The 14,240-nt window shown below is 50.9% G+C and overlaps 1 protein-coding gene across 1 annotated transcript in view; it reads left to right on the top strand.

Annotated features, from left to right (window-relative positions):
• Window positions 1-739: 739 nt before the first annotated feature.
• LOC144733963 (hemicentin-1-like) overlaps window positions 740-14,240 on the top strand; it is a 129,060-nt gene continuing 115,559 nt past the window's right edge. The window contains exons 1-2 of the mRNA XM_078615992.1: window positions 740-1,511; window positions 12,734-12,738. Coding sequence (XP_078472118.1) covers window positions 1,133-1,511; window positions 12,734-12,738 — 384 coding nt within the window. The 5' untranslated portion in view covers window positions 740-1,132. The remainder of the gene's footprint in view (window positions 1,512-12,733; window positions 12,739-14,240) is intronic.

Below are 14,240 nucleotides of genomic sequence, written 5' to 3'. Positions count from 1 at the left end.
TGGAATTGGAGCCAGATGCGAGCTGCTCATTGGGGGTGATTCCTCGGCCGGCTACTGATGTTAGCGGTGACTGGGTAGCACACTAAGGTCAATGAGTTCATAGCGCAGTATGCTAACCAATGCGTCACCGCCCGCCTGTAGTTGTATTATAGATCCATAATGCTGTATATTGGCTGGGTAGCAGTGGTCAGCGGCACTCCACGAAATCCATGGCTATGAGTAGCGAATTACACCTCCCCAGATCACAAAGTTGCACTGACCAGCATGGCGAAGTATGGTTAAACAACCCCCGTCACCAACACGGTGCGGCGAGACCTTCATCCAGCAGTGGATTGACAGAGGCATGTAAATAGAAACTAAATCTACGAAGAAAGGACCAGTTTAATTGGAATATAATCTGACATCCTTTGTTCATTGTTTGGCGTTCGAAGCCATTCTGCATCACGTTCCATTAGTGGCAGTGGGCCGCATTTTTTGACATCACGCGTCTCATCCCCTGGGGGCACTTTTCCCAAATCCTTCCCTTAAACCTTATGTTGGGTTTCAGCGCCCCAGTGACAAAGCCCTGTGAAGCCACGCAGTCGGCCCGCCTCCCCGCGGCAAGACCCCACCTCCGTTCTGCCCCCACACCCCCCCGACCTCCCGCGGGGCTCTTTAAAACTCAGAACTCCTTGTCAAGGAATGTGCTTCGGCTTTTTTTTTGTTCTGTCTCCGCTGCTGCTCCTGGCAAACTCTTGCAGCAGACACAGCCGCGGCTGCTGTGCACTGAAAGCAGCAAGCAGCAGTAGCTCGGGATCAGCCTTTAATGCGTTCGTGCCGTGTCAATTCCTCCACCACTGGGGGTTTTAACTTGGGCTATTCGTTACTAGTGCACGGTCGTTCATTCTGATTCCATCGGCATAAATTTATCGATTTGTGTTCACATGCAGGGGAGACTTTCGATGGTCTTTAGGAAGACCGAGGAATTCGCTGTCCCTAAGTTCCTCATCTCTCCGAAGGTCACTCGTTAACGCCGACATCATCATCTCAAAAAGCCCTTCTGTTCCCTGCAAGCAAACGCTGCACGTGTCGACGCAGCGTGCACCCGTTGCTGTCGTTGCAAGCTGCGGGCTCCATCCCTGGACGGTGCTGAATGAAGTCAAATGAGAGGGTGCAAGGGACACCTCGCCTAACTCCTGCGAACTCCCGGCGCATGGCGGCTCTCAGGAGGAGCAGGACGATGGGGCTGACGTTTTTGGCCGGGTCGATGCCCTACTCATCTGCGTCTTCGCGGCTCCCACTGCTGCCTCTGCTGCTGATTCTGGCCTCCGCTGTTGGCCGGGGGAGCTCGGAAGCCGGCGGGCGGCCGGACGAAGGCGCCTCTACGCTGGCGTTTGTGTTCGACGTGACGGGGTCCATGTACGACGACTGGGTGCAGGTGATCGAGGGTGCCTCCCGCATCTTGGAGACGTCGCTCAGCCGCCCCGAGAAGACGCTCCACAACTTTGCTCTCGTCCCCTTCCACGACCCGGGTGGGTGGAGGCGTTGCGCCGTGCAGCGAGCCCTCTGGGGGGGGGGGGGGGGCTCTTGCGCGGGTCTCAATCGGCTCTCACCTGCTTAAGGGGAATCTTGATCATTATTTTATTTTTAAAGGCCGTTTACCCAGGGAAGCCTCGCTGAGTCTCGCGACTCGAAACTATATTGAACTTTTTTTTAAATTTCATTTTAACAGGTAAGGCCCACTGAGATATATGGGCATAAATGATAGCTCAACAAAGTGGCTTATCACGTGGAAATATATCATAGCCAAATTCTCTAAACGCATGATGTTTCTAAATGTGAAGGGGTAAATCCGAGGACCCGGAGAAAAATCCACACGACCACGGGGAGAGAGACACGCAAACTCCAGTAGGTGGCGATGTTGCTGCTGTGTGTAATCCCTAATGGGTAATTTTCGGGTAATTTTTCATCATTTTTCTCTTTCCCAATAACAGCTGCATTGTGTATGTGTGTTTAGTTATGGGAAGAAAGCAGATAACCCAGAGGAAGCCCCTTTTAGATATGGGGGCTTGTTTGACCATACTTCACGATGATCTTCACAGCTCGGTATCAAGGGAAATGTGGCTAAGCAATAACAGCGTGCAGTGTGATGAGTGCATATGAAAACATTGGGAAAATAGTAAAATGCCAAAGATTCCAGAATACAAGTTGAAACATACACGCGTTGTAGATGTTTCGTGTGTTCCTGACCGCTTTGCACGGCTGTAGTCCAGCACCGGGGGTAAGGGTTGGTGGTTCACGCGAGTTTGTGGAACTCCCTCCCCGTGCGTGTCTAGTTCAGGATCTCCCGGCTCTTGCCAGGGTATGGTGGCAGTAGAGCAAGTGCTCCTTCACCCGGGGTGCACGCACCCCCTGGGGATGCGAGATGCCCTTTCTGGGGATAGCTAGACATGCGAGATTTTTTTTCAGAAAGTAAATCGTGGAAACACAAATTAAGCACGGGTACGTAAGAAACAACTTAAGTTGTTACTTCAAACCCTACGTATGTATTAACATTATACGTTTTTTAACGATTAAAAACCAAAGGGGTGCAAGGCTGCAGTCAAAGTTTAAGAACCACTGCAGCCGAGCAAGTGGGTTAATTTACATCCGTGGGGTGTTTCCACCCCACGGATGGGGAATCGAGCGTTGCTCCGTCGCATGGGTGGGGTTTTCTCTGGGCGCTCCGGCTTCCTCCTCCCCACGTGTAGCACAAACAACGCTCATGGATGAGAGCTGGCCAAGCGGCCCCACGTTAGCGCCAAAAGAGATCTTGGGGGCAAATTGCTGGCGCCGCTTCTGGCTTATTTTTCGTGCCGCGTGTTCGAGCGTGAACGCTGATGTGCAATTTGCACGAACGATGCCGCTTATGTACAAATGAGACGCGATCATTATATTCCTCATGTACGGTGTCCCATTTGTCTCTCCCCTGGTGAAATAGCGAGAGAAATGAGTCCCAACAACATTCGGATTGTGTAAGCGTATTACGAGTATTGTGGTTATAATAATAACTACGTTTGTCCACCCAGGAAGGCGTCACTGAGTCTCAAAACTCTTTTTCAGGAGGGTCCTGCCCAGTTTTCAGAATAGGGAGGTGATGTTGCTGCTCTGTGTCATCCCAGTTGAGTAATTTGCAGTGTTATTCTCAGCATTTGGGATGTTTGGCCAATGTGGGTGACAATGCACGTGTTTTTTTTGTATAGCTATAGAACTAAACCAGAGAACCCGAAGGAACCCCATGCAGAACAAGGGGAAGATCACACAAACTCCACACACACACACACAAACACCCGAGTTGGGAATCAAACCCAGGCCCTTCTCGCTGTGAGGCACCAGTGCCACCACTACGCCGGCCTGAACCTCATAAATCACGTTCGTGGAGGTTCATTTCAGCAGACGACGAGGGCCTTTGGGATTCATCCTCTCTGGCAAAGGAATCTCCGTCTGTATTTGGTGGCATCCACGCGCGCTGGAGCTGCTGCGGGATAAGACACCACGCGCCCTGGCGTTCGTGTTAACTCTGCACGAGTACCCGCTCAGCAGAGTCCGATGCCCCCTACAAACCAGCTGGGAACACACGTCCCCTACGACAAGCGGCGACTGCCAGACTCGGGCGCCTTTCTGTGTGGAGTTTGTATGCTCTCGCCCCTGTTTGTGTGTAGGAGGGGGCTACTCCACTTTCTCGGGGTTCTCTCTCTCTCTCTGTCATCAGTGTTGGCCAAGCGTCGCAATATATAGCAGGATCCTCCTGAACAACAGACCTGGGTGAAGCAAGCGTCATGTAATACTGATCGGTTCGACGGCAGACCTCGTTACTGCTTAAGGGAGCGTTGCACCTGTTCAGGTGTCGGTGCCTCGTATCTCGAGGCAGCTCCCCCCTCCTCCTCCTCCTTCTCCCCCCTCCCCACCAGCCGTGCCGGTTTTGTTCGGGGTGACGAGTTATTGCAGCTGCTTGTGGTGTTCACATGCGGGGAGGGAACCGCTGCACTCTGTGTTGTGGCTTTGAGATTTGAAAAAACCCAAAAACAAATTCGAGGCCCCGCGATGATCCTTCCTTCCCCACAGACAGCCCAAGCGTGGCACCATTAGAGGCCCGTCTACACCACGGATCACCCCCGGCCCTGTTAGGGGGTTGTGCAGGATTGCCTGCCACGGCGATGGGGCCTCGTTGTTGTACGAACCTCGTTGCCCTCGTGACCAGGAAACCTCTTCTATTGCTACGAATATGTTTACTGTTTCTATAAACTTCAGTCATTGATTCCTGCACCAATGTTGAGGATTCAGTCTACCAGACTGACTGTTTAAGTCTCATACACGCTGAGTTCAATCACCACCACCACCCACACTTGCAGATGATAACACTCATTCATCCACTCACACACTCACGTACTCTCTCACCCACCCACTCACTCACCCACTCACTCACCCGCACACTAACTCACTCACACACTCACTCACCCACCCGCCCACTCACTCACTCACTCACCCACACACTCACTCACCCACCCACTCACTCACTCACTCACCCACACACTCACTAACTCACCCGCACACTAACTCACTCACCCACTCACTCACCCGCACACTAACTCACTCACACACTCACCCATCCACCCACCCACTCACTCACTCACTCACCCACACACTCACTAACTCACCCGCACACTAACTCACTCACACACTCACTCACCCACCCACACACTCACCCACTCACTCACCCACTCACTCACTCATCCACCCACTCACTCACCCACCCAATCACTCACTCACTCACTCACTCACCCACACACTCACTCACCCACACACTCACTCACCCACACACTCACTCACCCACTCACTAACTCACCCACTCACTCACACACTCACTCACCCACTCACTCACCACACTGGAGGCCACCTCACTTATCTGTCTGCCTCTTCCCTCGCACCGCTCGATTTCTGAATTCTCTGCCATCTTCTCTTTTCCAAAACACTTACAGTTCAAGAAACGTGTCGACTATTATAGTAGGTTTTTACCCTTTTAACTGGTACAAAACTGACACCTTTATAAAGGTGTCAGTTTTGTACCAGTTAAAAGGGTAAAAACCTACTATTATATTTTGCCACTGGTAAAAGAGATCTCATAGTGTGTCGACTATTATCAATGATATGAAAAATAAGAATAGGGTTTATCCTTTTTGCAATAAAACAGGTGTCAACATGTCTAAACACCAAATAGAAACCTTTTGCAAGGAATCGTAGCAATTATACCTTCGGTATTGCTGTATCTTAATCGTTATTTCCATCAAAATTGAACTTCTTTGGGCTTAATCAAAAAGCATTTGAAGTTCAAATAAAACAAATTCCGTTCTTGTTATTTTCTTCATTTTCGACTGTAGTGTATTTTTCTAACATGGGACCGTGGGAGGTGATGGCCGATTGGAGAGGCCTTTCACCCAGCCGTCGATTAATCGTGGCCGTTTAATGCTGACGGACGAGGATTGTACTTCGTTGAAGATTCAGCCGTTCCGACCCAGCTGAGATTCGATCTCGTGGCCTGCTCGCATTGCGGCATCCAGCTGGTTGGGCCACGGCGCTCCAAATTTTATTGAAAGATGTTTGTCATTCCACTCGTAACATGAGAACGAAACGTGGCGCGGCTGCGAGCGCGGTGCCAAAGAGCTGACCTGGAGAGTGGGAAAAAAGCATTTAATGGAGACGACCAACAGCTTGACCGCTTGCTGCGTCAATGCCATCTGCGAGTAGCACAGCAATGGACACCGAGCGAATGCCAGTTGAGCAGTCTGCAACATTTTTCGATTTAAAGCTTTCGTGACTGCAGGGATTCGACTTCTTGGTTCTTTCGGTAAAGTCACGTAGAATGGAAATAATGAAATAATAAAAATAAAACATAATAAAATAATTCTCACGACGTTTCGGCCACAACGCAAGCAGCCGTCCTCAGGTGAAGAACAGGTCTGTCGGAAAGACAGCGTCCGGTCGTCACTAAATTCAGACGCTGTCTTTCCGACAGACCTGTTCTTCACCTGAGGACGGCTGCTTGCGTTGTGGCCGAAACGTCGTGAGAATTATTTTATTATGTTTTATTTTTATTATTTTATTATTTCCATTCTACGTGACTTTACCGAAAGAACCAAGAAGACAGTCTGCAACAGTGCACGCGTGGATGTAGTTATAGAGCGAGAGAGTGGGGATCGCATGGTAACAAATGCAGAGATCCATCAGAGTGAAACGGCGCCAGAGGTGCCACTGATGATCGAGGTAACGCCTTTGTCTTCACGGCATTTTGTCAATCCGCTGCCGACGATGACGGCCGACCTCTCCACGCGGTGCAGCTGGTGAGGATTATTTGGCCATTCCTCACCCACTTTGTGCATTTCGCATTACATTAGAACAGCTGGGGCGGGGGCGGGGGGGGGCAATACATAAAAACCTTACCATGGAAATTCAAGCACCCAGAAAGTTTTCTAATTTTATTTTGTTTAGCGCAGCCAAATTTAGCTGAAAGCTTTTTTTGGGGGGGGGGGGGTGGAGGAAAAATAATCTTTAGCGGAGCAGGCGGGCGACGTGCCATTAGCGAGCCGTTAACAGACGTCCGATGACGTACGTCATTGGAGCGTGCGGTGATCACAGGCGGCCCGCTCCTCTCTCTCTCTCTCCCGGTCTGACAGGCGACCGCTTCTCTCCCCCCTGCCCCGGGTCTCACAGGGCGCAGAGTACAGCTGTGGGCGCGCGTCCCGGGGCTCCGAGAAGCGAGCGCTCTTCCCTCGTGTTCCCACGAGGCTCTCGGCGAACGCGTCGGGTTTGGCGTGGTCACCTCGGAGATGTGAACGATGACATTGGTTGACGCTTGTTGTTGGGTCGGGCCGCGTCAATGGTGTGGCCAAATTTGTATGGAAGGAAGGCCCTCCCATCACCCGATATTCTCAAACAAATGGAATTGTCACACGGCAATTGTGCTTGTTCCGGTGATTTGAGAAAAAAGCTATTCGTGTTCAGAGTTTTGTCAGTCGACTGCGAGCAGCAGCAAAATTCTGCCGTTTAGAATCCCTACGGACATTCACTGACGCCACCATCTCCCACAAGGAGCCCACAATTCATGAACAGTCCAAAGGACACTGGGCAGTGCCTCCCAGCTTTGCACGAGCGTGCAGGGAGCGGTGCTTATCTCTTATGGCGAACCTTCTTCAGTCAATCGTGGAAATTCCACATTCCTAAGGCAGCAGACCATTCTCTCCAAAAGGATGTTCACTCTCGAACTCTCAATTTATTATTTTATGACCGTATCTACAACTGGCAAAAAATGCCGAATTTATTTTACTCATTAAAATAGTAAAAAAAAAACACGTGGCAATTCACAGCCTGCCGATCGACCCTTCCGTCCCAGTATGTGATGTGTGTGATGTGTGTACCTACTGTCGCGTACCTACCCATCCCTACTGATATGTGGCGCTAGGGCAGGAGGTGAGAGGTGACATGCTGCTTGACTACTCGAGTCGGTTGATACGAAGTTGAAATACCCCAGGACGAAAAGAAAGGGGAGGCTGAAATTAACGCTGTCGTCCGTCCGTATTTCCACCCTCCCCGCTATGTCGCGGTTCCAGTTTAACGTGTTTCTTTATACCACCGCTGACCTGAACGTAGCTAAGATAACTGTTGTTTTACACCCCTTCTGTTTCGACGGGCAACTCATTCATTCACGGCGCCCATCGCCACATCGCTCGCGACGCGCCGCGTGCTGCTGCTGCAGTGAAGATGAATCCACCCCCCGTCTGCTGGCTTGTAAGCAGCGGCTGTGTGCGGCAGCCCTCGGCGCGCTCTCAAGATCCAGCGCACCGTCTCCTTCAGAAGCACCCCCCATCCCTCCCCTCTCGCTCTCTCTGTTTGTCACAGACAGCCCCCCGCGCCCGCCCACCGCTGCTGGTTTTGTTGTGTTGGGAAGCAGTCGGATCGGGTGACTCTGCGACAATCCCCCTACGCCCTTGCCTGGCCCATGACATCGCCGCAGAGCGATAAAGGGGTGTTTATTTTGTTCGTCTCAAGCGCGTCGCGTCTGTGTGTGTCTCTCTCTCTCTCCGCGTGTGTGTGTCTCTCTCCGTGTGTGTGTCTCTCTCCGTGTGTGTGTCTTTCTCTCTCCGTGTGTCTCTCTCTCTCCGCGTGTGTGTGTCTCTCTCCGTGTGTGTTTCTCTCCGTGTGTGTCTCTCTCTCCGTGTGTGTCTCTCTCTATCCGCGTGTGTGCGCGCTGCACAAGGTGGTTTAGCTGCGTTCAATTAAAAACAGTTGCTGAGCACAGCCCCCCCCCCCCCAGAGGCTGAACGCTTCCGAACGGCCAGCAACAAACGGCACCGTCAAATGTGTACGAGATGAGCGTTGGACGCGTTTCTTGAATCGAGCGAGGTTACCGTGAGAGCTTGGAAAAATATTTGATGGAAGGGAATTCCAACGTCGAGCAGAGAAACGTTTTGGTTGCCAGTGTGGTGGTTTGAGTGAGCGGGGGAGTGATGAGTGAGTCGGTGAACGTGGTGAGTTAGTGAGTGTGAAGTTGAGTGGCTACGTGAGTGGTTGGGTGGGTGAGAGAGTACGTGAGTTGATGAGTGTGTGGGTGAGCGAGTGCTGTGACCTGCAGTGTGGTGGTGGTGGTGGTTCAACACGGGGTGGACCAGACAATACAGTCGAAACAGGTGAACTTCACAAATCTGGCTGTCGCCTGATGAAGCTAGTTGTAATTACTGGCGAAACGTCGTACTCAGTTTGTAAATGTTGTGGCTTGGCTTTCCAACACACCGGTGTGCTGTACTAGTGACGGATTAGAATGTTCTGTTTACGTGACACACCTTACTAGTTGGCTGTGTCGGGTGGTAGCGGGTTTAACGACACATTTACATATGTACGCGATCTAACCTAAAACACCTCTGTTATGGATCATTATGAATACAGTCGGTGTCTGGTAGACTGAGTTCCTCATCATCGGTGGAGGAATTGCCAGGTGAAGGTCGTGGGAATAGTAGCCACGGTAGTGGAGGGTTAGATGGAGGAGGGTTAGATGGAGGGTTAGGCGGAGGGATAGGCAGTGGGTTAGATGGAGGAGGGTTAGATGGAGGGTTAGGCGGAGGGTTTGGCAGATGGACACCGCTCCACGATTGCTTTGCACGCCTGCCAACCCTCAAGTCCGTGCCGCCTGTACCCCCCTCCACTGGGCGTGCAGCGAGCGCCCACATCTGCTCCTCGGTATGCGCAGGTGTGTTCATGACTGTCATTAGTTTAAGTCTCGGCCGGGCTAATTGGAGGCACGTGAAAATTACGGCAATTAGGGGAATGTGCTCGCACATACCAGCAATGAGTTGGGTACGCAGTAAAGCCAGCGATGGATTTCCCCCCCCCACCTCTTCCCAACGGAATGGATCCAGTTTGGCTGCTATGACGGTAACATGCCTTGTCGAGTGTCAAACTAACTCCGACCGGAGCCTTCACACACACACATTCATGACTTCCTTCAGCCACGTGTTCCATCAAGATCATGACGATCATCAGATTGTGCGTTGCTCGCTGTCACCACGGTCTCGGGCTTCACACGTGGGTGTGATGACGGCGGCCTTTGCAACTGGGGTACCGCAACTCTGGCAGTCGTTGCCCCTTCGAGGTCGGGGGAATTAGAGAAACTTACAAATCCTGAAATCTCGACTGAAGACGCATCTATTTAAAACGTTTTTCTCACTTCTTCTTTACTTAGTTGATGTTAAACTATTGCCCCCCCCCCTCACCCTTTACAAGCACAGCGCCCTGAGAACGATTGTTTAAGGGCGCTTTATACATTTAAATTATTATCATTCTGTCGCTACATCCGTGGCCCTTGTTGCTGTCAACTTTCGCTCGTTGATATTCGTCTACCCACGTTGAGAGACGCGGCCTACCACACTCTGGCTGTTTCGTCACATCCACCACTCTTCGTTCAACCACCACCAATACCTCGACCACACAAAACGTGTCTCTCTCTCTCTATCTATGCTTCCTCCTCAACCCTTGCAATTCCTTCCCATCGTCTCTTCTCCCCAAGCTCTCACATATCCTCGATCTATGTTAAATCAACCTGTTAACTCGTTTGTCTCTTGCAACTTCGATGGTTTCCTTCATTGCGGGTGGCTTGATGTTGCGGCCGTTTGAAGGCATTAAAAATACAAATATACTTCCTGTGGATTTTCATCAAGGCCGTAATTATAATATATATTGGGGGGGACAGACATCCCCCACTCAATATTCAAATATGCTCAAAATGTCCCCCACAATATATTTCTATTAAAAAAATTATTGCTATGCTGTGTAAATAAAAAAAAAAACAATTTGCTAAAACTTGGCCACAATATCTGGACTTGTCTTCATATGAATCAATGCATAGATTTCTGTTGATATGATTGTGGTTATGGTAGCACATTTAATCCCTAATCTCTGCCATTACATACAATGAAACAAGAAATGGTAAAAAAGTTCAAACAGAGCAATGTAATACAATACACTATTAGACATTATTGTAAAAAATAAATAAAAAGTCCATCCCGTGTGTTAGTGGATTTTGTAATATTTTAGGCAGGAAATGAGTTATACAATTTAGATATTTTTCTGGGTTGGGACCCCCAGACACCCTGGAAGATTTGGTCCCCCCCCCCCCCCCCAATGTTGACTCCGTGGCTACGGCCTTGATTTTCATAATAGAGGTTTTTTCTTTGGACTCGATCACGTAAGCATTAATGTGTCTAGATTTGAAGCTTTCGTGACTGCAAGGATTCATACGTTTAGGTTTTTTTCGGTAAAGTCACGTAGGTAAAAAATAAATAATAAAAAGAATAGAAATAATAATATGAATAAAATAATAAATCACGACGTTTCGGAGGCAACACAAGTCTCCGTCATCAGGTGTGACGGTCCTATCTGATGACGGAGACTTGTGTTGCCTCCGAAACGTCGTGATTTATTATTTTATTTCTATTATTATTTATATTATTTCTATTATTTATTTCTATTATTTATTTTTACTTACGTGACTTTACCGAAAAAAAAACCTAAGAGTATAAATGTGTCGTTAACCCGTCACCACCAGACACAGCCAACTCGTAATGTTTGGCGCATAAACAACACGTGTCGATGAGTGACCACTGTTGGAGAGTACATCCAACAACATTTACAATTTTTAAGCACTGTAACGTTTCGCTGCTAATTAAATCCAGCATTATTGGGCAATTTTTGTGCTTGTGCCAGAATTGGGAATGCTACTCGCAGCCATTTGTTAAAGTGCAACTCGCTGAAATTGTCTTGTAAAGCAAGTGGCAACAAAAAAAGCACGCCTTTCCTCAAAGCCTTCGGGGTGAACTGAACTAATTTGAACTGTATTTACCGGTTTCTCAGTAACTCGGTGGGCAACTCGGCGTCCGTTCACAGAATTCCGTCTGGGTTTTTTAATTGTCGCGACCTCGCCTCCAGTAAAGTTTCCGATTTGCGTTGTTCCCCGTTTTTTTGTGGGTGATCGCCGGGGGGTCACGTGGTTCCCTCGGCGTCCCCCCCCCCCGCCCCCCGTAGAAACACCAAACGCTGCTTGAGAACGAAGCGCGGCTGCTAAAATTCAAATCGCCTTGTCCACATGTGGGCCGTGTCTCCTCTGGCCTCAGTCATCGACGCACGTTTAATCAACGTCCGCACAAAATGCAGCAAGCGCAGCATTGTTATTTTGGCGTTACACGATTTAACATTCCTAAGTAAGGGCCCAACATTCGTCCGTTGAGCAAATCGTTCTGGAAGTTTGACAGTTTGTTATGATTTTTGTTGTTGTTGCCGCGTATCGTATTGTGTTGTGGCAACGTCCAACATTTGCCCTCTGGGTAATAAATCCAGAGATCTGGAAAGAATCATTTTTTGTTGAAATAATGTGGGGCTTTTTTTTGTTCGTTTATTTTAAAGGCATAAAATCATCAAAATGTACGGTTAAAAAACACATGAGAACGCGTGAACTTGTGACTTTGTTGAGACGCTACTGGAATTCCACGCGGCTAAACGTGCCGTTGTATTTTTTGTTGTTGGGACGTCTCGTTTTTTTTCTGCAAATTTACCGTGCGACGGACGGCTTTCAAATGATGGCAGATTGTGGCATCTGAGAGCAATACTGCGGCCACTCCCAGTCAGCAAAACTGCCGAGAGGAGATTCGAATCTGTGGGCTGCCGTGAGGCCCACGGGCGAAAAAACAGTCTGGTTGGAGAAAGCTCTGCGTACAGTACTCAGGATGTGAGCGTTTATGCGAGCGATTGACACGCGTAGCTCACAGCGGACACACAGACACACTGCTCACAGCTTAGACTACTTATAAACTTAGACTAATTCCGCAAAAAGAAAAAAATCAAGTCGTTTCTTATTTGAAATAGGCTGTAAAAGATACATTGCAGGAAGTAACAACAATTACTGCTGTCGGAAGTTGAGGAATATTAAGCGGGGGAAAATGAGTCATGTTTGTAAAATAAAAATTTATAGGATGCTTGCGGGTACTTTAAAATCCGTTTTTTTTTACAATGACACAATTACGTTGTGTGGCACAGAATACGAGCTTGGGCCCTAGCGTCTCTCTCATACAATTTGTTGTTTTAATACAGAACAGCCAGTCCCGTTTGACTCGCTTGCAAGCTTGCGCTGACAAAACTCAAGCCGAGAATCGAGCACCGCACGTGGCATGAAAAGACATTGTTACAACAGAAGTCAAACATTCAAAGTGTATCCCTTTGCCCGTTGCGTGGGGCAGGGGTCACAAATCTACACCAGCCACGTCCAATCCACTGCCGGATGGAGGGCCTCCATAAGACACCGCCGCCACCTCTCGAAAGTCCTGAGCCTGTGGTGGCAATTCCACATTCCCATTGTGAGGGCCAGCCTCTCCTAGCATGACCACTGTTGACTTCCCCAAAGTGGTACTCATTTTGTAGGCACGGGCGGGATGATAGGTTGCAGTTGACCACCATCCAAATACCCCAATCGGTCAGTGGTCAACTGACCGGTCAAGGCACCTGTAAATAAGTGTGACTGTCCCTGACGATGCGAGGAAGGAACCCAATCTCTACTGTCCGCAGTTATAATTGGGGTTTGGGTTTCGGGTTAAGGGTTGGGGTTAGGGGTTAAGAGTTAGGATTAGGGTTTAGAGTTATCGAGGTTAGGGTTCGGTGTTTAGGATCGGTTTTAGCGTTCGGGTCTAAATTTATAGTGGTTCTCAAACTTCCATTTCTTATCACCGTATCTGCACCCCCCCCACATCACCCCCCCAATCACCCCCCCCCCCACATCACCCCCCCCCAAATCAGCCCCCCCACATCACCCCCTTACATCACCCCCCCCCCCCACACATCACCCTCTCCCCCACATTACCCTCCCCCCCCACATCACCCCCCCCCGCAAATCATCCCCCCACACATCACCCCCCCCCCACATCACCCCCCCCCCAAACATCACCCCCCCCCCACATCACCCCCCCCCCCACACATCACCCCCCCCCCCACATCACTCCCCCCCCGCACATCACTCCCACCCGCACATCACCCCCCCGCACATCACCCCCCCCCACATCACCCCCCCCCACATCACCCCCCCCCACATCACCCCCCCCCCCCGCACATCACCCCCCCCCCACACATCACCCCCCCCCCACATCACCCCCCCCCACATCACCCCCCCCCGCACATCACCCCTCCCCCACATCACCCCCCCCCCCCGCACATCACCCCCCCCCCCCACACATCACCCCCCCCCCACATCACCCCCCCCCACATCACCCCCCCCCGCACATCACCCCTCCCCCACATCACCCCCCCCCACATCACCCCCCCCCACATTACCCCCCCCCCGCACATCACCCCCCGCCGCACATCACCCCCCCCCCGCACATCACCCCCCCCACACATCACCCCCCCCACATCACCCCCCCCACATCACCCCCCCCCCGCACATCACCCCCCCCCCGCACATCACCCCCCCCCCGCACATCACCCCCCCCCCGCACATCACCCCCCCCCCGCACATCACCCCCCCCCCCACACATCACCCCCCCCCACATCACCCCCCCCCGCACATCACCCCCCCCCCCACATTACCCCCCCCCGCACATCACCCCCCCCCCCGCACATCACCCCCCCCCCGCACATCACCCCCCCCCCCGCACATCACCCCCCCCCCGCACATCACCCCCCCCCCCGCACAT

The sequence above is a fragment of the Lampetra planeri genome, chromosome 49 (genome assembly GCF_965212315.1).
Source record: "Lampetra planeri chromosome 49, kcLamPlan1.2.h2, whole genome shotgun sequence".
Taxonomy (NCBI): domain Eukaryota; kingdom Metazoa; phylum Chordata; class Hyperoartia; order Petromyzontiformes; family Petromyzontidae; genus Lampetra; species Lampetra planeri.
Note: the sequence above shows the minus strand (reverse complement) of the source record. Positions and strands in the feature narration are given on the sequence as shown.